The sequence below is a fragment of the Bubalus bubalis genome, chromosome 13 (assembly GCF_019923935.1).
Source record: "Bubalus bubalis isolate 160015118507 breed Murrah chromosome 13, NDDB_SH_1, whole genome shotgun sequence".
NCBI lineage: Eukaryota > Metazoa > Chordata > Mammalia > Artiodactyla > Bovidae > Bubalus > Bubalus bubalis.
The window spans coordinates 3,480,600-3,505,250 of NC_059169.1; the positions used below are offsets into that span (position 1 = coordinate 3,480,600).

Genomic DNA, 24,651 nt, shown 5'->3' on the forward strand with positions numbered 1-24,651 from the left:
GGGAGGATTTCCCTGATGGTCCATTGGTTAGGAATCCACCTGTCAGTGCGGGGGACATGGATTCGATCCCTGGTCCAGGAGGATCCCACATGCTGCGGGGCAGCCAGGCCCGTGTGCCACGATGACTGAGCCCGCACTCTGGACCCTGCGCCCTGAAACAAGAGAAGCCGCTGCAGGGAAAACGCTGCACGCTGCCCTGGGAGAGCAGACCCCTCTCGCCACAACTAGAGAAAGCCCGCACGCGGCAGTGAAGACCCAGCGCAGCCGAAACCAAAAATCAACAATAAAATCTTTTCAGTAAAACGAGACTTATCAACTGTCAAATTCTACTGTGAGATTAAACCTCATCACTGCCTCTATGAAATCATTATGTTGAAAAACCGAAAGAGACTTCCGTTATCAACCCAACCGTGGGAATCACCTCTCTCCTTTTTCACCTCCCGTAAGCCCTGTGCAAGAAACAGACTGATGTCTGTTGTCTGATACAGAGTGATGTCTATACCCTCCAAAATAACTCCAAGGTAGGCTGGAAGCGACTGAGGTCACACCGAAGCTGAGCGTAAAAGTCAAGAGAAGAAGCCAAGGAAATGGTCAAGGGCCGGGAGGCAGCAAAGTTCACAAAGAGTCAGCAAAAAATCAACTCACAGAAGGTGATGAATCTCTCATATACACGCAGGAATCTACAGGCAATACAGTGTCAGCTGTCAGCTAAGAGGATTCGGGAAATTAGGAGGGAAAAAAGCTCACATAGATGAATGTAAAAGCTTCAGAAGCGAAACATAGACTCTGCACAAAGCAAAATGAGAGGGAAATAAAGAAAGCACTAAGAATTTGAGAAAAGTTGTAGAACTATAGGAAAAGAAAAAAAAAAAAAAAACAGGTCAAGAATTAACAGCACAGGAACTTCTCCACTGGTCCAGTGGCTAAGACCATGCTCCCGATGCAGAGAGCCCAGGTTCAATCCCTGGTCAGGGAACTGGATCCCACATGCCACAGCTAAGAGCCCACAGGCTGCAATGAAGACAGAAGGCCCCACATGCCACAGTTAAGACCCGGCACAGCCAAAAAATAATTACCAGTGTATACATAATTAGAACCCCGAGAGACATAACTAAAGCAAGAAAAATTCAAGCAGAGCAACCACTTGGCATGATTACAGTCTTCAAAGGCCCATTATGTGTCAGGGAAAGTTGATTCAGAGGAGTGTCATTAATTTATTATTACAGCTGTAAAAAATTACCACACACAGTGGCTTAAAACAACACACATTTATCATCTCCCATTTCAAACATCAGAAGTCTCACTAGGCAAAGTCAAACTGCTGGCAGGTCTGTGTTCCTTCTGAATGCTGGAATGTCCAGCCCTTGGCTCCCCCAGCTTCTGGAGTTGGCCTGCTCTCCTGGGCTTGCGGCCCCCCCGTCCTCACAGGCAGCCGTCTCCTTACTCTGAATTCTGCTCTCACTGCCACCTCCCCTCCTCTGACCCTGAACCCCTAGCCCCCTGGAGAAGGGCCTCTGTGATTATCCTGGGGCCACGCCAGGATAGAGCAATCAACTTTCCCAGGATAGAGCCTAGAGCATGGGGCTGGTGGAGGTCTGATGGGGCTGGTGGAGGTCTGGGAGATTAGATGGGGATGTCTGTGTGCTGTGCTCAGTGTCTGACGCTTTGTGACCCCAGGGACTGTAGCCCACCAGGCTTCTCTGTCGTGAGATTTTCCAGGCAAGAATATTGGAGTGGGTAGCCATTCCGTTCTCCAGGGTGTCTTCCTGACCCAGGGATCGAACCTGGGTCTCCTGCATTGGCAGGCAGGTTCTTTACCGCTAGTGCCACCTGGAAACACCCAAGTCATCCAGGATAATATACCCAAATTCTGTATTTTACTCATATTTTCAAAGTCCCTTTTGCCAGATAAAGTAATAAACTTACAGGTTTCAGGGATTATGGTGTGGACATATTTGAGGAAATATGTTTCTACCTACCATAATACTTGATGTGAATATAAAACAAAATCAGTATTGCATTTTTAAGGTAAATAATTCTTTGTATACCCAGGCAACGTGTATGCTAAGTGGCTTTGCTTCAGTCATGTCCAACTCTTTGCAACCCTATGGATTGTAACCCACCAGGCTCCTCTGTCCATGGGATTCTCCATGCTAGAATACTGGAGTGGGTTGCCATGCCCTCCTTCAGGGGATCTTCCCCACCCAGGGGTCCAGCCCGCATTTCCTGCGTCTCCTGCACTGGCAGGCAGGTTCCTTACTATGATCAGCACCTGGGAAGCCCCAACAAGGCAATATCTTGAGACAAATAACAAAGAAGAAACACAACATACCAAGATTTCTAGGATGCAGTCAAGTAGTACTGCGGAAACGTCCACACACACCAACATTTATTTACACGGTCGAGATTGACTGGAGTCACAACTCATCACATGGCAAAGGGTCCACATAAGCCCCGGGACCCTCCAGGGAGGTCAGTGTGGAGCGGCCGCCGCGCCAGGAAGACCACGGTTCCGTGAAGCGCGAGCTCACAGGGGAGGAGCAGCCGCATCCTTCACGGTGACGAACAGCATGTTTGGTTTTGGCCAAATGTGTAAAACAAGACTTTTCCAAGTTATAATTTTTCACTGGTCTTTCGAATCTTCTTCTGGCTCTATCTGAATTCTTAAGAGACAATTTGCTACCTAATAAAAGTTGCAAACATTTGACTTTGGAAAATGTCAAACAATAAGCAATAACAGAACTTCAAGTATTTTAGTATTGGGCTTGCATTTAAGATAAAGTCACAGTGAAAAATACAGATGCAAGATAGATTTTACTTGTTCATTTGCTTGTTTTCTGTTCTCCCCTCATAGAAGGTAAATCCTGTGAAAATGAGGACTTACATACACATTATTCGCTGCTAAGCCCCAGTGCCCACACTGTAACTGGAAACTGTGTATTTTTAACCAGCACATGTAAAATATAAAGTAATAATTTCACACTGAAGGTTTATCACAAAAATGTTATTTATTTGTACATATTTTATACTTATTGATAAATAATTAATATAAATGTCTTTATGTTCAGTTTTATCTTGATCCTGTTAAAATATTCTATGACCTAACGTAACAGGGGAATGAATATTTCTGAAGATGATCTTGAGGCATTATAGAAGCCAAAATCATTTCTAAATAAAAAGCTGACTTTGATTTAGTATTAATTTTGCTTTATCACATGCTAATTATTTAAAATTTCTTAGTATTATGTCCTAAAGGTAATTCTCTTTGTTAGGTTATTATAGGAGCCTACATATTTATTCCCCAATTATTTTAAATGAATCTATTATCTTAAATCTAATTATAAGAAGTTTTGAGGCAGATCATTGATTTGAGGTGGGGTTCAAATACAGTTTTGGGGCATGAAATGTACAGGTAATTGGACTGAACTGAATTCTAAGTGGAAAAGTCGTTGTGATGCTTGATTACCTTTTCGTATAGTAGGTGTGTCACTGTCTGCAATCAGCTGCAAGCAGTCTTGAGTGACTGAAAAGCAAAAATATATCATTTTAGTTACATGAATAGAAATAGTAAGGGAACGAAGATGACCAAGAATACAAAGCTACAAACCCACTCTTCCAATGGCCCCTGATCAATCATATCAATACTTTCTCACTGCCTACGTGCTGTTCTTAAAATCCCTTTAGGAAATATGCCCACAGAGCTCAATATAACTTCTACTTTAAATGCAATATGTATATACTTAAAATTCAAGTTTTAGAAAAACTCTATGCTATTGAAATATAGTAGTTTTAAAATTATTTTGCCAACAAGTGAAGTCCTGTCTGACTCTTTTTGACCCCATGGACTGTAGCCCACCAGGCTCCTCCATCCATGGAATTTTCTAGGCAAAAGTACTGGAGTGGGTTGCCATTTCCTTCTCCAGGGAATCTTCCCAACCCAGGGATCAAACCTGGGTCTCCCGCATTGCAGGCAGATGCTTTACCCTCTGAGCCACCAGGGAATACCATCTAAACAGTTTAGCTAAACTTCTTCTAAAACATACGCCTGTATAGAAAGAAAGTTTAGCTACTGTCATTTGTTCTCCAGTTCCCTCAAATATAGGAGCCAAATGATCAGATTCCTCTAAAATGATTTTTTGTTTTTTTAAAAAAATCTAACATTAAATCATAACTCACTAGTACTGAAAATACCACTATTAACATTACTGAAAATAATAATAATTGCTAACATTTATTGAGCTAGTATAAATCCAGGCGACTTCACAAAAATCCTAAGAATTACCTACTGGAAATTACATCTTGGAAAGCGTAAACAACTTGTCCAGTCCCCAGGGATAGACAGTGACGGGGCCTGAATTTAATCATGCCTGTTTCACTCTGGAGCCAAAGTCAGGCTTTTGGTAAAATGTTTGGGACTAGAAAGAGGAGAGCTACGACATCTTTTTAAGATAAAATAGAACATTTCCCTAGGCAGCTGCATTACCAGTAAAGCATCTGGGACACATCCACTCACATCTATTCACATTGCACATTGCATACAGAATATTCCACAGAGTGCACCAAAGAATACGCAGTATGAAAGTCACTCAGTCGTATTTGACTCTTTGCGACTCCATGGACTATACAGTCCATGGAATTCTCCAGGCCAGAATACTGGAGTGGGTAGCCTTTCCCTTCTCCAGGGGATCTTCCCAACCCAGGGATCGAACCCAGGTCTCCCACATTGCAGGTGGATTCTTTAACCAGCTGAGCTGCCAGGGAAGCTCAAGAATACTGGAGTGGGGAGCCTATCCCTTCTCCAGCGGATCTTCCTGACACAGGAATCAAACCGGGGTCTCCTGCATTGCAGGTGATGCTTTACCAACTGAGCTATCAGGAAAGCCCAAAATAATATATAGCTATTCTACTAAATGAAGACAGTGCCTTCAGGTTAAAAGCGAAATAGGTACTCTGTCTGTAGGAAAAGAAAGCACAGCAGTATCTATGAAAAACATGGACTATGAAGCTAAGTGTGCCTATTTTAAATTAAGAAAATATTAGTTTAGATTATTTTATACCACACATCTTAGAGTTGAAGTAAGGCTTTAAAAACATGCTTCACAATGTATACATTTTAAGAGCTTATTAACATAGTGGAGAGTTCCCACTGCAGATCATTAGTGGAAACCATGGAATAACAGATGTAATAATTATGTGATATTCTGAAGCTATGCAAATACAGGCCTAAAAAGAATGCTGTTAAAGGCAGTGATCACATAAGAAACTCTGCTAGGAAATTTTCTTTAGTACTTAAAAGCAGAACTGTAATGTTAAAAACCGCAATCCTTTTTAACCACGAGATGTTTCTGACACATTTTTATATCACTCTGATGGTTTGGATAGGAGCAGAACGCTTTGGCTAGCTTGTGGCTCTTTTTTTTTAAATTTCTTTTTATTGTTGATTTTTTATAGTTGATTTACAATGTTCTGTTAGGTTTCAGCTGTACAGCAAAGCGAGTCAGTTCTACATATGCTTCCCTGGTGGCTCAGATGGTAAAGAATCTGATCATTTCCTGGGCAGGTTAATAAGAAGTCAAGGGTCCCTGAGGAGGAGATAGGGGTCTGGAATTCTCAAGGAGGAGGAAATGACAGACTGTATTTTTTTTTTTCTTTACATTTCTTAGTCTTAGTCACATAAAACATTTTTTTTTTCTTTAAGCCCAGAACTGATGATTACACAACTCAGTTTAAACTCTGTACTAGGGATTATATAACAACATTGTATCCTGGTTGAGGACAGTTTCTGCTTCCTGAAAACCTTCTGACTAATTCTGATATTTTAGAATGTATATTATGAGAGAGGGCCTGGTAGGATCTTTCTATTGTTAAGTTCTAATCCTGTTATCCTAAAATGTAAATTGTGAGAGTGGGTCTGGTAAAATTTTTACAATCTTGAGACATTCTTTTGATTTATTGTAATAACTAATTAAAAAAGTATACAGCTCCCTTGCTAACACTAGTGAAGGGGCCGCTCTCCATCCCCCTTCTGATGTCTGTGTCAGAAGCTTTCTCTCTCCTTTTTTATACTTTAGTAAAACTCTGCTACACAAAAGCTCTTGAGTGATCAAGCCTGGTCCCTGGTCCCAAAGCCAAATCTTCTTCTTTATAGATCACGAATCCAACATTGTTCACCGTAAACTATCAAATCCACCTGCAATGCTGGAGACCCGGGTTCAATCCCTGGGTCGGGAAGATCCTGTGGAGGACGGCATGGCAACCCACTCCAGGATTCCTGCCTGGAAAATCCCATGGACGGAGAAGCCTGGTGGGCTGCAGTCCATGGAGTCGCGCAGAGTCAGACAAGCCTGAGCAACTACCACTTTCACGTGTCATTCTTTTTTAGATTCTTTTCCCACATAGGCCATTACAAAGTACCGAATAGTGTTCCCTGTGCTACACAGTGGTCCTTACTAGTTATCTATTTACATATGGGAGTGTTAGTGCTCAGTTGTGTCCAACTCTTGTGACCCCATGGACTGTAGCTCGCAAGGCTCCTCTATCCCTGAAATTCTCCAGAAAAGAATACTGGAGTTGTAGCCATGCCCTTCTCCCAGGGGATCTTTCTGACCCAGAGACTGAACGCAGATCTCCTGCAGTGCAGGAGATTGCTTACCCTCTGAGCCACCAGAAAAAGAAAAGTGAAAGTGAAGTCAGTCAGTCATGTCCGACCCTTTGCGACCCCATGGACTGTAGCCCACCAGGCTCCTCCGTCCATGGAATTTTCCAGGCCAGAGTACTAGAGTGGGTTGCCATTTTCTTCTCCAGGGGCTCCTGAGCCACCAGGAAGTCCCTTATTTATATACAATAGTGTGTACATGTCAACCCCAAACTCCTAGTTTATCCCACCACATCCCCCCCTTGAAAACCATAAGTCTGTTTTCCACGTCTGTGACTCAATTTCTGTTTTGTAAATAGGATCATTTGTGCCATTTTCTTTAAAGCTGGAAAACAGTAGCAGGAGTGTCTGTGCAGCAGGGAAACGTGGCTCATTACTGCAGTTCCTACAGCAGACCCTCTGCAACAGCAAATACGGAAATGCATCAGAGCGGGCAGAGTAGCTGTGAGTGAGGACAGCCTGAAAGAAAGGAGCAGCAGAGCATCCACGCTCTCAAGCCTGAAAGGCACAGTGTCTAGAGCTGCCATATTCCACCTACTTTTCTCACAAACACCTCTTAAGGAATCACTACACACAAAGGGCCACGGTAAGTTCTGCGAGGGATGCAGGCGCCAACTGGAGCATGCGAAACTCTAATTTTTCCTCCACACAGAAAAAGAAGAGGATGTTGACACAAGTCCAAGTCAAATTTCCAAATTGTCCATCTTTCCTTTGCCATGGACATGCATACTGTTAAGACTGAGTGAGATGATGTGCCTGAAACATTTAGCAGCGTACCTAGGACAAAATCATTGCAAAGTCAGTCTTGGCTATTACTAGGAGTAGCTCGAGCATTATTGTTCTTAATGGTATTGAACCAAATACACTGGGAGCACGATGGAAGGATACTGTGAGAGAAAGAAGGCCAAGGGAACAGATAAAGAGACCTAGGAAATACTAGGAATACTATTTCAGAGCTTCACTGGTGGCTGGGTGGTAGAGAATCCACCTGCTGATGCAGGAGTCATGGGTTTGATCCCTGATCTGGGAAAATCCTACATGCCCTGGAGCAACTAAGCCAGGCACCACGGCTACTGAGCCTGTGCTCCAGAGCCCGGGAATTGCAGCTACTGAGCCCACGTGCCACAACCACTGAATCCCAAGCACCCTGGAGCGCACGCTCCATAACAAGAGACGCCACTGCAACGAGAAGCCCACGCAGCGCCGTGGAGAGCGGCCCCCACTCGCCACAACTAGAGAAAAGCCCACTCAGCAATGAAGACGCAGAGCAGTGGAGAGTGGCCCCCACTCACCGCAACTGGAGAAAAGCCCATTCAGCAATGAAGACCCAGCAATGAAGACGCAGCGCAGTGGAGAGCAGCCCCCACACGCCGCAACTAGAGAAAAGCCCATTCAGCAATGAAGACCCAGCAGGGCCACAAATAAACAAACACCTTAACAAAAAGGAAACACCATCTCAACTAGCCCTCTCCTTGACCTTTTCCATGAAACGCCTATAGTAGATTCACCTCCTCCTCAGACCGAAAGGGGTTTACCTAATGAATGATATCTGGAAACTACCAAACTAATATGAAATACCTGAACTTTAATCTCCAGAGCCCGACTAAAACTTGGCCACAGCCTACACATTGAAAAACAAAGGTCTAGGGGACTTCTCTGGAGAAGGCAATGGCACCCCACTCCAGTGCTCTTGCCTGGAAAATACCGTGGACGGAGGAGCCTGGTAGGCTGCAGTCCATGGGGTCTCTAAGAGTCGGACACGACTGAGCGACTTCACTTTCACTTTCCACTTTCATGCATTGGAGAAGGAAATGGCAACCCACTCCAGTGTTCTTTCCTGGAGAATCCCAGGGATGGGGGAGCCTTGTGGGTTGCCGTCTATGGGGTTGCACAGAGTCGGACACTACTGAAGCGACTTAGCAGCAGCAGCAGCAGCAGAGACTTCCCTGGTTGTCCAGTGGTTAAGACTCTGCCTTCCAGCGAGGAGGGTGCAGAGGTTCAATATCTGGTCGGGGAACTAAGATCCTATATGCCTTGTGACCAAAAAATCCAAAACATAAAACAGAAGCAGTATTGTAGCAAATTCAGTAAAGACTTTTAAAATGGTCCATATATTTAAAAAATCGTTGTTTAAAAACCCAATGCACGGTAGCAGAAATATAACTTTTAGAAGACAATACACAATGAAGAGAAATTTTTATTTCAAAAAACCTTCAGAAAAGAAAATGGGACATTTAAATGACAGTTTAATAGCAGGGTTTGAATTATACTCACTGAAGCCAGTGCTCTTCATTAACTTTCCTTATTCTGGAGAAAGTCACGGGGCTTTGCAAGGACACACGTTCTTGGAAATAAGAACAGGACCTTGCATCCTGTCCTGGTTAGATGCCACTCAGGTTTCATCAACCCCATCAGTTCTCTTAACCTCTTCACCTTTTAACTCTTCCCATTCCCTCCTCTAGGGGATCTTCCCAATCCAAGCATCAAACCTGGGTCTTCTTCTTTTTAGGCAGACTCATTACTGTCTGAGCCACCAGGGAAATCCCTTTTTAGGACATATGGTATCTATTAACAACTTATCTCCAGTTAAGTCTTTCAGGACTTTCTTTCCAATTCGACATACAGCTGATCTTTGATCTATAGATTATTGCTTACGAAAAGTGGGTCAAAAAAAGGGCAGCATTGTTTTTTTAAAATCTCCCAATGGCATAGATATCCAACCACAAGAGTTTTGAGGATGCATAGTCTAAAATAAGAAACATAATATTAATAACAATTGTAGTATTAATTGATGGCATTTGGTTTTCAGATGTCTTTTATACATCTTCCCTCTGCTACAGTTGAGGGGAATTATATAAGAGTTTGAGAATAGTTTATCTTTTTAACTTCTTTTTAACTAAGCAAGGCAGCAGCATACTTTAAAACCTTTTTCTGTCAATGGGAGACACATATTTCTAAATATATATATATATGTACATGTGTATCTATACATATATTACATATAATGATCTGAGAAACACAAATGATTAATCTTAAGTACAGTTTTACAGCATAAGAAAATTCACTCATAATATTAAACCCTGTGAAAAATATTTCTAAAACAATACATTATATTGATGACAAAACTAATTTACAAAAGAGAATTCCTAAAATAAGAACTTTCAGGACATAAATCATTTAGTATTGCTCAATATTTGATATAATAAAATCCAACCAACTTTATAATTGGAATAGTGGTTGGACTGATTGAGGTTGAAAGCCACTTTTTAAAGTGTGACATTCAGATTTCATTTAATCAGGAAAAGAGCCTTGCCAGTTCATGGAATTGCTCATATCTGATGACTCAGTGGTAAAGAATCCACTTGTCAACACAGGAGATGCAGGTTCAATCCCTGAGTCAGGAAGATCCACTGCAATAGGAGATGACAACCCACTGCCATATTCTTGGGAATATCAGGAAATCCCATGGACAGAGGAGTCTGGTGGGCTACAGTCCCTGAGGTCACAAAGAGTCAGAGAGGACTTAACAATTAAAGAATAAACAAATAGCTGTTGTACTGCATTCTGTGTTGGAATCAAACCCTTTCAAACCGGAATCAGTTTCTTATACATTATTCCAACAAAGCTAAATCTAATAGAAACTACCATAAATCATGCAATTATTGCATATTGTGTGTGGTTCCCATGAGAAGCGCCCCACATTGGACTTTTCCCATTGCACATATTCTGTCAATGTGACTGTCCGTATTCTGTCCATCTGTCCTACTCCCATAGTTCTCCTCACTCATCTCATTCAAAAAACTTCTTCCAAGCTCTTCAGTCTGAATGAAATGTCCGCCCTTCATTTTCTTTTATCTTTCTTCTTTCCTCTGTCTTCTTACACGTTACACTGTACATGTTTTAAAAATGAGGACTCTGAAAGTGATGCCTAACATTCAGTATACAGAAGTCAGGACAAATGTAGGAATTTGATTTTTTTTTTTTTTTTTTTGACCTGCTTGTGTACTAAGTCACTTTAGTCGTGTCCAACTTTTTGTGGCCCTTTGGACTGTAGCCCGCCAGGAATCCGGGATTCTCCAGACAAGAATACTGGAGTGGGTTGCCGTTTCCTTCTCCAGGGAATCTCCCCGCCCACATCTATTCCTTAGTCTCCTGCATTGATAGGAGGGAGGGCTCTTAAACACTACTGCCACCTAGGAAACCCTTTGCTTGAGTTAGTTTTGAATAAATAATCAGTGGCTGTAAAAATTTAATTGGGAGAAACCCCTTAAAGATGCACATGTTGACCTAATCCTGGACATAGATTTATGAAGAAATCGAAGAAGTCATGGTTTTGGGATAAACATCTCTATCGGAGTGGGAATACAAAATTTGAAGAGTGGGAACAGGATTATAAAGTTTTATTATCAGACATAAGCAGTTTGCCTTACCAGCAAATTTTGTTAAGTTACTTATTTGTAGCTTAGGAAACAATACGAGTTGAAAGAGTTTTAAAAGAATTTCTGGAGAGCTAAATTGAGAAGTTTGTTTCTGACCTGGTATAAAACAGGAAAAAAAAATTTAGGAATTTTTAATCTTGAGAGGGGCTTGCCTAACGCATTCTGTGCTTGAGAAAGATCATACATGTGTCTCTGTGTAGAATCAGTTGCTATAAAGGGAGAACGAAAGTCAAGATTCAGCTGATGACTGGTAATAAACATAATAACGAGGGTGATTTGGTCTAAAAAGCAATTATGTAAGTGGAGCAACCAAAACAAACTGTGAAGAAAATTTGAAAAGTTTCTGACTAATGGGTATATGTGTTTGAAGGAGAATTAAAAAATAATCATAGAAGCAGCCTCTCAATTCTGGTGAATTCAGAAAGACCGCAGCACTATAATGGCCCTGGGGAGGGAAGAAAGTGGTGCTGATTTTTAGGAGGGCTTGGAATGAAGCTGATAAAATACAGTAGAAATAGATATAACTGATAGAAGTAAAGAAATATATCTGAACGTGGTCTACATGTATATGTGCAGAAAAAGTCTTGGATTACCTGTACATTGTCATGCACCACCCTTAGTCTATTCTTACTAAGGCAACACAGGGCATGTCAGATGGTCGCCCTCTGCATAGCCTCTTAAGCACTAAGAATAAAATTGCTGTTGTTTAGTTGCCAAGTCATGTCTGACTCTTTTGTGACCCCATGGTCTGTAGCTCTCCAGACTCTACTGTCCATGGGATTTCCCAGGCAAGAACATTGGAGCGAGTTGCCATTGCCTTCTCCAGGGGATCTTCCCAACTCAGGGATGGAAATCGCATGGCCTGCACTGAGAGGTGGATTCTTCACCACTGAGCCACCAGGGAAGCCCCAAGAATAAAATAGCAAAAACAAAAAACCGCTATCTTCATGTTTAATTTTGCAAATGGTCAAGTATTTCAACTTAAAGTTACCAGTTCTTTCATTGAGTCATCATCTCCACAGGATATGCTTCTTCTTTCGTCATGACTTCTTTGTATTATTTTAGGATATTTCTCTTTATTAAAGAGGAATACTCAGGAGGCACTGGGCAACCTAACTCAACAGTGAAGAACATTAGCTTCATGACACAATGTGCCAACAGGTCTGAAGTCAAGGAAGGTAAAACCGAAAGTAGAAACTCAGCTGACCATCTGGAGAAAGGTAGCAATAAATCGTCTAGTTGGCTGTTGCATGTTCCAGTCTCCAGGGGACATTGCGCCTGGATGCCGCAGTGATCCCCAAGTTTCACACGCCCCGAACCTGTTTCTTTACCCTCGCCACACACACTCACCTCTCACTCCTCGGTTGTCCTCTTAGTGAATTCTGAGTTGCTCAAGCAACACTAGCTTAAAATCTCCAACTCAATAATGGGTTCCTGGTAAGAGGGACTGACTATGTCTGGGCTGCTTCCCTGGTGGCTCAGAGGTTAAAGCGTTGGCCTCCAATGCGGGAGACCCGGGTTCGATCCCTGGGTCAGGAAGATCCCCTGGAGAAGGAAATGGCAACCCACTCCAGTATTCTTGCCTGGAGAATCCCATGGACGGAGAAGCCTGGTAGGCTACAGTCCACGGGGTCGCAAAGAGTCAGACACGACTGAGAGACATCACTTTCACTTTCTTTCACTTTCAAAGTGCAGACAGCAATGCCAACCTCCTGGGTTTATTAAGAGGGCAAATGATAATCATGCGTCCACAGGGCCAAACCCAGAGCTTTCACATGGAACTCATCTCTCCCCTTTTCTGTATGTTCCAGAATGCCTAGCTCAGAGCTTTACACAGTAAGCGTTTCCTCTATTTTGAGAAAAGTCTGTTTCTCTAACTCCCCAGAAATGCGGATACTTTTTAAAAAGGAAATCCCACCACAACAAAAGAGCAGCTGACCAACACAGGTCATGTAAGTAGGACTTGACCCATAAAAAGTGCAATTAACCAGTAAAATGAATATCATCCATTTTTACAGAACCATTAATGAGACTGCATCCCTCAACATTATGACTTTATTTCTAAAATACCTATGTGTGCATGTGTGCTGAGTGACCCCATGGACTGTAGCCCACCAGGCTCCTCTGTCCATGGGATTTCCCAGGCAAGAATACGGGAGTGGGTTGCTATTTCCTCCTCCAAAGAATCTTCCCAACCCAGGAATTGAACCTGAGTCTCCTGTGTCCCCTGCATTGGATTCTTTACCACTGCTTCACATGGGAAGCCTACGCATGTCTGAAGTTTTTTAATGTTGAAAGTATAAAGAACAATTGACCTTTCTGGAATTAGATACAAAGACTTACCCTGGCCTCTCTTATTTGAAATAGAGACACATCCCCTTGCCCTTCCTCACCCTTAACTCTGCTGGTTCTCTTAACCTCGCCCTAAAATGTTCACTTTTGCGATGTATTTGCTATTTTCAAGTGTTATAATTTACTCATCAATTATGTTTATTGACTGTTTTCTGTGGCCTCCCACCTCACTGCAGTGTGATACCCCATGGGCAGGAAGCTTTCATCTGCTTGTTCTCTGATCAATACCCAACAACAGCACAGTGTTAGGCACCTCTGAGGTTAGGGAAGCTTGGAAGAGACACAATATCCCATCTGGCTACCCTGGTTGATCTGCTTCCTGCCTCTTCAGTTTCCCAAAACTTTAAACTTGATAAGAACAGGGTTCAGAGATGTGGTTATCAGGTCACTATTTGCATTTTAAATACTTTTGTGGAAACTGAACAGAAGCCAGCTCTTGCAACACTGAAAAGAAGTCTCTCCTTATTGAAGCAGGGGACAAGAAAAATAACACACAGGGAAGGCTCTGGTCAAAGATCACCATGACAGCAACCATCTGTTTCTGTTCTAGGAAAGAACACGCCCTTGCTGGGTAAGAGGCTGCAGCCCCATGTGGGGACAGAATGGATGGTTGAGTTACACACTGCATACTTGCAACATGCATTTTACAGCCTTGGAAGTTACAGCTGAGACCGAAATGTCGATAAAGCAAAGACTGGATGCTACAGACCCCTCAGACATCCCGTCTTTTCTTGCAAAGGAAATGGACTACGGATTTCAAGACTCAAAAAAAAAAAAAAAAAGTGTTGATATATTTCTGTTTCCCCAGGTGGCACTAATGGTAAAGAAACCACCGGCCAGTGCAGGAGGCCAAGAGATGCGGGTTCGGTCAGGAGGACCCCCTGGAGGAGGAAATGGCAACCCACACCAGCATTCTTGCCTGAGAATCCCACTGACAGAGGAGCCTGGTGGGCTACAGTCCAGGGGGGTCACAAAGAGTTGGACACGACTAAAGTGACTTAGCATGTACACTTATGTTTAACAATAGAAATGTTTACCCCAGGGAAATATTTAAGTTATCATATTGGGCATTAATTTATGTGCATTAAGGAGGTAGAGGTGGCTCAGTGGTAAAGATTTCATGTGCCAATGTTGGAGATGCAGACTTGATTCCTGGGTCAAGAAGATCCCCTGGAGGAGGAAATGGCAACCCACTCCAGTGTTCTTGCCTGGAAGACCCTATGGACAGAGGAGCCTGGTACACTACATTTCATTGGGTTGCAAAGAGTCAGACATGACTGGGCATGCATGCACTCATATTTATTATATTCAAAACTCTGATTTTTAAAAAAAAATCAAATGCATTGTGGTGTCCTGGATGGCTCCTGGAACATAAAAAGACATTAGGGGAAAAGCTGGTTAAATTCAAATAAAGTCAGGGCTTCTCTGCTGGCTCAGACAGTAAAGAATCTGCTTACAGTGCAGGAGACCCAGGTGCAATCTCTGATTTGGCAAGATCCCCTGGAGGAGGGCATGGCAACCCACTCCAGTTTTCTTGCCTGGAGAATCCCATGGACAGAGGAGCCTGGTGGGCTACAATTCATGGGGTCGCAAAGAGTCAGACATGACTGATTAACTAACACTTGCAGGAGTTTAGTTAAATCCATGTTGGTGTCTGTGTTGTGAGAAAGGCACCAAGGTAACATAAGATGCTAACTTCGGAGGAAACTGGATGGGGTCATAAGGGGACTCACTGAACTGTTATTGTAACTTCTCTGTAATTCTAAAATAATTCCAAAAAGTTTATTTTAAAAATGGAGAAATATAAAGTAGAATGGTCTGAATCTTACAGGAAATATTTACAAGATAAAATTTGAGCAATTCTTTTCCTGCTCTTGTTTTTACTTTCGTTAAAATGCTCATGCTTTCACCACTATTTTTGTTATTAAAATTGAGACAAGTATAATAAATATTAATAAAAATAATTTTTGTCTTTCCATAATCTGAAACACATGGGTTTCCGATAACTTTTAAATTCCCCACTGAACAAGGGAGAAAGCAAAAGGTCACCTCATTTTATTAGTGAACTGTTAGAGTTGAGTAGAAATGCATTTGGAAGAATTCACTTTCTTGATGGACTCTCAAGCTGATTATCTTTAGGTTCTTATGAAGAGAACCACAGCTAAGTTCAGGTTCAACACATGGATCACTGTGATTCCATCACTGAAGAAATATTCATGCATAATATCTTCGAAGCTGTGTCACTTTAGGGTTGTTTTTTTTTTTTTTTTTTGTAATTGGGACTATCTCCAAACACACTTATGGGCTGAAAAGTGAAGTTTTGGCTATTGTAAGCCATTTGGCAATTTTACTCCTGGATTTCCCCACATTTCTGTTTGTTAGACTACAATCAGAAATTCTTATGAAACCTAGGAAACTTGCTAAGACGTTCATTTGAAACATAACATAGTTAAGAAAAGCAAAACTGGAGCCCTAGCACCCAATCCTAGAATTACGTGACTGCAGTGCCCTTACCCCTGGGTGGGGTGAGGGTGTCTGCAAGGAGTGCTGACTGGGTGTGCAGGCTGACGCGGGCGCTGCCCTTCATGCACTGACGTGCAGTTTGTGAATTTCACTGACTTGAAGATACGTGCTCTTTTCTGAGTATGTAAAGAATACATCAACTAAAATTTAAAAAAAAATTAAACTAACAATCCATGAAATTATAGTTAAAGAAGTTGCTGAATAGGGGAGCTTCTCTGGCTTTTCAATGAACCCAAATACTGCCTCTGTCTGGGGTAGCGAGCGAGTCTGAGCCGAAGGGGTTTCCGGACCACACCCCTGGGACTTGAGTCTTCTGATCATGCTCATTCTTTGGTTAAGCAGTTCTTTAAAAGGTCAAGTTAAAAAAATTTCATAAGAGGGCCTTTGATCAAAACTTGACAAATGAAGAAATATGGGAAAATCCCTTCCCCCCCCCCCCAAATGATGTCACTTGGTGCTGGGTGCTCAGTCGCTCAGTTGTGTCCAATCCTTTTTTGACCCTTTGGACTGTAGCCTGCCAGATTCCTCTGTCCATGGGATTTTTCAGGCAAGAATATTGGAGTGGGTTGCCATTTCGTCTTCCAGGGGATTGTCCCAGCCCAGGGATTGAACCTGTGTCTCCTGTGTCCTCTACGTTGCAGGTAGATTCTTTATGGCTGAGCCATGGGGGAAGCAAAATGATCCCAAATCATTCCTAATTCATTCTATCTTATTTGATATTGAGCCCCAAATTGATTGATACCTGTTCATGGAATACCTAGAGGGTGCAAGGGTCATGATGACTATACAATAGGAGAAATGGGACCAGACCACAGAAGTCTCCACTATTTAGTTGTACAGATAGTCTACACACAAATGAAAAGAACCTTCCTGGGTGATCTGTGATGAGTATCAGATACTGAAAGAACTAGGCTTGCTGTGTTCTGGAGAGGTCAGACTTTCTAGCCCACAACATACTGGAATTTACTTACAAATTGAATATATACCCAATAAAATTGAGATGCCTGCTGAAATCTGGGTTGGATTTATAGGAAAATAAGAATGGGTAACATTCTGATATATTACTTAACCATATTTAGCTGTGAAACTTTTGAGCATGGTTATAAAATGATGACAAAACTGACGTTGAGAAAGCAGAATATTCTAGGAAAAATCTAGAAGAATATTATAATTCTGTTAGTTATAAATCCACTAAGTGTCTTGGTGTGGCTTAAAAATAAGTGTGAGGTCAAATACTATACATCATTTACTTGAAAACTCTGTATTTTTTTTAAACAGTTTAACAAGCAATTTGAAAATGCCAAGGCTCCAAAGTAACAGTAACATTTTTTAATTAATCATGAAAGAATAGTGAAACCTATATAAGGAAAACTGCCTTATTGTGGAATTTAAAATTCTATATTTAATATAGATATTAAAAATTCTTGAATAGATAAATTCAAAATGTGAAAATTCATTTTTCCTCAGTTACAGGCTTTATAAAATTCCAATAAAATGCATCTAAATATATATAGATAACTAATAAGTGAAATGAAAACTAACATTTTAAAACTAAAAGGGATAACCTAAGGCTTTTGAGTTTTACTTAAAATAAGTCACAACTAGAATGGAAACAAAAACCAAAGAAAGTTCCATAGATTCAAACTGCATAGAATCTTCTCAATTCCAAAAGAAGGACCTTACCAAACGAAAAACAGAGAAAAATCATGGAGCTTCATACAAACTTCTTGGTATATACATAAACAAATTTTAAAGTAGTGCTAAACAAAATGACATTTTTCCTGCATGAAAGGATGAAACAACATTCAAGTCAATTTTATTGACAAGATTTGCTGATAATCACTGTCATTGAGTTTCTTATCTTTAAATTTTTCCTCTGGGATCTATGAATGCTATAAGTATATGTAGCGAGAGACATAGAGATATATATGTGACTAAGTACTGCATATGTAACTAAGTATACAGTGTATATACTGTACATATATACATAATATATACAGATATATGCAGTATGTACTGTGTATATACACAGTATACATACACAAATATAATACATATATATACCATATATGTGCTACATTGAAGTTTTATAAAAATTTGAGATAAACCATGATATTGATAATAGTGATTACATCTGTGCTATGGAAACTGGGTGGATTCTTATTCATTGGTTAGAATTTTCTGCTATTCTCAAAATTTTCTAAAAATTGAAAGTTATTTGGAGAAAAATTTTTGTGAGTATATCATTTTTGGATGCCTTAGAAACACAAATATGAAAAAACATTCACATGGGATGAAATTTTAAAATATTAATGTATTAATAGAACATATTTTGGGGAAGTCGGACTTAGGGAGTTATTCATTTCTTACTCAGTATTTTCCTTCTTAAATCTGCTGTAATGAGTCTATATCCTCTTGGAATGGGAGGGCTAGGGTTTATTTTTAATAATAAATTTATAGGTAGGAGTACTAGCAGACAAGGTTGAAGGAGAATGAGGCATTTTCATCCTACTAGATATTGAAGCTCATTTTATTACAAAATTCCTTAAAATATTTAATGCAGATAAATAGGATAATAAATCAATGAAAAAAAGCAGTCTCAAAATAGATTCAACTATATATGAGGAACTCAATATAGTAAGTGTATCAATGCAAACGAATTAAAAAGAATCATCTAATTAATTTGGTTTAAATATTTAGCAACACTTTGGAAGGAAAAAGTAAGAGAAGAAAGGAGAAGTTAAGGCTAGTATAACATGATTCACCAAAATAAACTCCAGGACTAATGGATTTAATACCAAACTACAACACTAAATTACTAGAAAAAAGTCAAAATGGCAGAAAAAATAGCAAACTACTTTAAGAGATTATGGATAAATGTGTATTTTAACTTTGATATCTTAGAGAAAATTTTTTAAAAGGGTATCACATTAAAATATAGAGATGCAAGATCTCTGTACAAGTTCTAAAAAGCAGCAAAATATTGTGAAAACATTTACATCAAAATTTTGATAAACAAGATGCCTAATACAGAGTTTATTCAAAATTATTTTAAAAATAGGACAGATGAGTAAGGGAAGTTATAAATAAAAATTAGTAGAGGATAAAATTAGAAGCTATCAAAATATGCAAAAAGAAGATAATTCTTATTTGTAAGCAAGCCACAAATTAAATTTGAGGCACTATTTTTCAACTACTGAGCTAGCCAAAATATATCTTTAAAGGTAAAACGTGTAAGGATGTGAAGAACTTGTACACTGCATTTCTGTTGCATTCATTTATAATTCATTTGGAAAACAATATTGCAACAGATAGCAAGGGTGATAAAGACGTTCACCCTCTTTGGCTCAGACATTCTATCTACGGAATTTATATTGAGCATATGCATCAAATTCCTCAGAAACAAAGAGATTTGCACAAATATTTTGACATGTTCCATTCTACCAAAAAAAATTGGAAATGATCATGATAATTATAAGATAACAAATAAATTAATATATGTGAGAATTACTTAGAAATGAGGAAAAAGCTTATTGTGCAATAAGTCAACACAAAAATATACCACAGTATATGTGCTGTATTTTTTCAATTATGCAGAAAATATGGATGACAAAATGCAAAATATGAAAATAAGGATATTAGAGTATAGTAAAAATATGAGGGTTTTCCAGTTTTAAAATGTGTAAACCCAGTTATTTCTGACAACTGGCATGGGGATATGATAAGCAGATACAAAATGTTTTGCCGTATAAAACTAAAGAGGAATTTTTTCTATGAATAAGGCATTTAGTGAAAAAATAAGTTTATAGAAGGAGCATCCTCTGTGTGTGTGTGTGTGTGTGTGTCAGAGAGAGAGAGAGAGGCAGAACACCTAATCTGTCTCTCAAGCACTCTCCTTCAAAGTGCAAATACAGGTAAATAATTACACCTGATCAGTTTGCCTCATAGTCACCACTAAGGTTAAAGGAAACAGGAGACGCGACAACACCTCTCCCCCATACAAGCCTGCCTGGCACATTCTAGGGGCTCAAAAAATGCTCCTGCAATATAAAAGGGAAACAGCACAAAGGGTTTATTAAATTACAATATTAGTAATGCAATGCAAATTCTCTTTTCCATCCTTGACATGAAGGAACTGGAGCTGAAAGTTTGGGATGTCCCCCCCTCCCAAATCTGAGATGTCTGTGGAGCAGGTAGAAATCACTAAAGAACTATTACAGGAGATTATAAACCTGCGGAGCTCCTGGAAGAGCATTATAATAAGGAAAAGCTTTAAAATCTCTTTGCCCCAGTGTGTAAAATAGGCTTCTTCTTAAAAAGGGAAGAAATCAAACAGAGCACCAACGTGCACCTGCCTGGTCTCCACGTGGTTTCGCAGCAGCTACGCCCCTCGGAGATGCGGTCTGCCCCTCGTATGGACCAAACCTCATTCCAGACTAGCTCCTGGAGCTCCCCGCCCCTCCCCCGCGCCCGAGGACTGCCAGACGGTGCTCCTGACATGGGCGCGAGCTCTCTCTTTGAGGGAAGAGGTGAGACCCTCTCCCCTCTTCTGTGCTCCAAGCGCCGCCGCACAGACGGATGCCCCCGAAACGTGCTCCCAGGAGGACAGAACACGCGGTCAGCCCAGGACACTGGCCAGGGCTTGGCTCCGCCCTGGGGGGCACACGGGCTTGGGATGCCTTTTCCAGCCTCCGGCTTCTGTTCAGCGCCCCTCTCCCAAGCAGGATCCTCTCCTCCTCACCTGGGCCTTGGAGCCTGGACCCCCGGGCGCTTCTGTTCCCGCGCAAACGTACCTGTTTCTTCTGCCTCCTGCAGGGCACGCTTACTCCTGCCGCTCTGGCTGGAATTGCTTTCTCCCGGAGCTGGGGGTGCAAAGATCCGCTGCTAAGAGAAAAGCCCCACCACGTTACTGCCGGGGCGGCGGGGTCTGGGGGGTGGGGGGCGGCGGTGGGGGGCGGCGGCTACTGCCGCACACTCACTTTCAGGGCGGGGGTGACGCCGGGAGCCTCCCGCGGGGCCGCGGCTCCGGCCTGGGGGGCGCCCGGCCGCCCCCGCAGCTCCGCCCGCAGGCTGCCCAGCTCCGCTTGCAGGGACGCCACCCAGCAGAAAGCCAGCACCGTGAGGCAGCTGGACGAGGCGGCGAGCAGCAGGGTCACGGCCAGCAGCTTTCCATCTTTGGAGCACCGGCCGGAGGGGCTTTCCTCCTGGGGCAGGACGGAGCCTCCCTCCTTCAGTTTCATTTCTTCTCTGGTCTGAGGGCAAGAAAGGCGGGACTGCTCCCCGGTGGAGTCATCCATTTCCCTCCTTGAACTTTGCAGGTTGGGGCCCCTAGCCTGAGTGACCACAGAGAATGGATCATTTCCTGTTATCTGGGTTTGTTGATGTCCCACATTGACTACACGGCCCAGCCCGGCTGCGCTCGCCCCGAGGCGAGTTCTCCTGAATTTTCTCCTCTCTGCCGCGGCTGCATCTCTTGCCCCAACTGTAGGCTAGGTCTTCCTGGCATTCACCCTTCTATCCGATTGCTCAATCGGTCTTCCTCATTTCACTTTCAGTTTTTGTAAGAATTTTAATGGCATCTCAGAACACTCATGCACGGACCCGGGGGTGTGGGGGGCCGAACATCTACTGATGGGGAGGGAACTGGCAGTTCGGACCAGCACACTCTGGGGAGCTTTTAAGATAGGAAGGTGTTTAAGGAGCTGCCCCTCAGGCATTAGGAGAGGACTGGGTCCACTTGGGGCCACGTGGCTTTGTAGGGAAGGGGGAAAGAACAGGAATAAATTCCTGCTAAGTGTGATAAAGATAATTCATGTGAAGGTCAGATAAGCTAAGTGCTTCAGTGGTGAACTGGGCTCCGATGGAGAGTGATTTACGAACAGTCTTTAAGTAGGAAATAAAATGAAGTGTCCTCAAAGGAGGCACAGAGGTCCACTGGGAGGCACTCTGCTCCGTTATGGTCTTGGCGCTATTATAAAAAGAATGTTCTTACATTCTGGAGAACTGTTTAGATCAGCTACCCGGAGGGTGGGTGGGAGGTGGGGGGTGGTGGGGGTGGGTAGTCTTTCTACGTGGGTGGGTGCAGTTTCCAAGAGAAATCTGAGGTCTTCCTCCAGGGACTCGGGGGTCCTGGGAGGCTGGGAATCAGTCATTCATGGGCGGGCCAGGCTCCAGGAGCCCTCCCACCTCTGCGGTCTGCACTTCTGGAGCTGCAAGTCCCCAGCACACTGGTTGGGGAAGAAGCGACCTTCTCTGGCTCTGGGTGCCTGGGAACCCTCATTAACTGCTCTCTTCCTAGAGCAGCTTATCTGCTCGTCCCCGTTAGGCCCACTCGAGGCAGTCGATCATATGACCCAACCTGGGTGGATGCGGCTCCACCCAGAGGGGCTTGGACTTCAAGTCTCCATTGTTGGATGTGGTGTGTCCTGTGAGTCAGTGTCCTCTCTGGGTGGGTGATAACTGTCCCTGAGAATCCTAACAAGACTCCCAGGAATGTGGAACAAGCTACCTTTAAGATGCTTCCATTTCCATTCATTCCATTCATTCATTATGTGGAGTCTATTCATTCATTTTTTGAACAGAATGTTTCACGTATTCAATTGTAATATGTTCATTATTGCTGCAATGGATGTCTTTGTGCCTTTCCCTGGGCATAGCTGCAAGGGCTTCGCAGGCACCCACCTGCTAGAGAAAAGGCCTGTGCTCACCTTGACCAGGTGTCTCCCCAGTTACCTGCCAGGACTGCCTGCTTCCTCCGTGTCTCACTAAAGAGTCATGTCATCAGCCTTATTCATTTTTATCTACTGGGATTGGTTTTTTTTTCCCCCTTTACACCTGCAAGCTCCAAGACTTTAAAAAATGACTTTTAAAAATATTTTTCTGTTTAAAAAAATGAAAAAGTGTTTCAGTGATTCCCTTGGTCCCATTTCGCTGGTGGGAGTCATCATCTGTCAGTGGGTGTGCAGAATCTTTTGTGGAACACAAGCTTCCTGACAGTTCTTGTTTCCAGTCAATCAAGATAAAACACACCAGATAACAGTTCAGTTTTTCAGTTCAGTTCAGTTCAGTCGCTCAGTCGTGTCCGACTCTTTGCGATCCCATGAATCGCAGCACGCCAGACCTCCCTGTCCATCACCAACTCCCGGAGTTCACCCAGACCCAAGTGCATTGAGTCGGTGATGCCATCCAGCCGTCTCATCCTCTGTCATCCCCTTTTCCTCCTGCTCCTAATCCCTCCCAGCATCAGAGTCTTTTCCAATGAGTCAACTCTTCGCATGAGGTGGCCAAAGTACTGGAGTTTCAGCTTTACCATCAGTCCTTCCAAAGAACACCCAGGACTGATCTCCTTTAGAATGGAGGACTGGTTGCATCTCCTTGCAGTCCAAGGGATTCTCAAGAGTCTTCTCCAACACCACAGTTCAAAAGCATCAATTCTTTGGTGCTCAGCTTTCTTCACAGTCCAACTCTCACATCCATACATGACCACAGGAAAAGCCATAGCCTTGACTAGACGGACCTTTGTTCAGTTTTTCAAAAGAGGATTAGTTTGGGGATTACTTTCTGACTGAAAGTAATTGGAGCTCACCCAGATTATATGGGTGTGTATTCCCAGGTGGTGCTAGTGGTAAAGAACTCGCCTGGGTTGGGAGGATCCCCTGGAGAAGGACATGGACAGTGTTGCCTGGAGAATCCCATGGACAGAGGAGCCTAGCGGGCTACTGTCCATAGGGTCATAAAGAGTTGGACACGATTGAAGCAACTTACCACACATTCATAGTACTTAAGCACATAGAAAAACAAAAGAATTCAAGGCAGTGCTGGAAGCCAATTCCTCTCTTTTTCACCCTGGACACCTGCAGTGTCTTTCTGTGGGTGGACATCCTTCCCCTTCTGACAGGCCACTTCTCTCTGTGTTCTGCAGTTAAAAGTTCAGAAAAGAAAGGGAATACTTTCCTATAAGAAGTTAGCTTTGCCTTCAGCTGCTCTTCGGAGAGAACCATGAGCAGTCTGCTGGCATCCCGTGTGGTCTGGACCACCAGTGGGCAACCCTAGCTAGAGCTCCCCCCTCCAAAGGCAGAAGGGGGAGGACCCTGCCCGGGACATGGGCAGGTGAGGTCCCCCAAGCCCATGATATGATTCAGTTTCTCAGAAAACAGGTAGAAAATGAAGTTGGCGTTGGTGTGCTCTCAAATTTCTTACTAGAGGAGCAAAAGGAAGTTATTACTCCATCAATCTAGGATCTGTTTCTGGCAGAGGAAAGGGTGTGACAGTAATTTAACTGAAAATTTGTTCAACAGATCGTAGTCCTTAGTCATTGACTCGGTTACATTCATGTTTATTCAGGGCTGGAGCTGAGCCAAGACTTCTCTGCCGTGATTCAGTTCCTTCTCACCCACTTCTTTTTCTCAACTGGAGTGTCCAGCATTCTCGTGCAACAGAGCTAAGACACACTGAATAAATAAAATAAGTCCTCTGTCCCCTGACCCATCTACTCAGCAGAGGGCAGAGAGGAACAGGAGAGAGGATATTTGAACAGAACTAAAGTCAGGAGTTTATCTCACTGATGAATCACAGCATAAAACAGACATCTGCTCTATGACCACTTGCTTCTTATATTGACAACCTCAAAGATATTCAGAGAGCTTAACTAACTTCTGGCTTAACAATCCTATGAGGAATTAG

At 42.5% G+C, this 24,651-nt stretch overlaps 1 protein-coding gene across 4 annotated transcripts in view; it reads right to left on the minus strand.

The window, feature by feature from the left end:
- Window positions 1–21,436, minus strand: part of TNFSF13B (TNF superfamily member 13b) — a 32,757-nt gene extending 11,321 nt beyond the window's left edge. For 2 of the 4 annotated variants that reach the window (XM_025262589.3, XM_006056227.4), the window contains exons 1-3: window positions 20,949–21,436; window positions 20,763–20,853; window positions 3,467–3,523 (exon numbers count right to left, since the gene is read on the minus strand). In XM_025262589.3, the coding sequence (XP_025118374.1) occupies window positions 3,467–3,523; window positions 20,763–20,853; window positions 20,949–21,266 (466 nt within the window). In that variant the 5' untranslated portion in view covers window positions 21,267–21,436. Of the gene's footprint in view, window positions 1–2,332; window positions 2,684–3,466; window positions 3,524–20,762; window positions 20,854–20,948 lie in introns of all 4 variants that reach the window. The other 2 variants (XR_003102649.2, XM_006056228.4) reach the window with 2 other exon arrangements.
- Window positions 21,437–24,651: the final 3,215 nt, after the last annotated feature.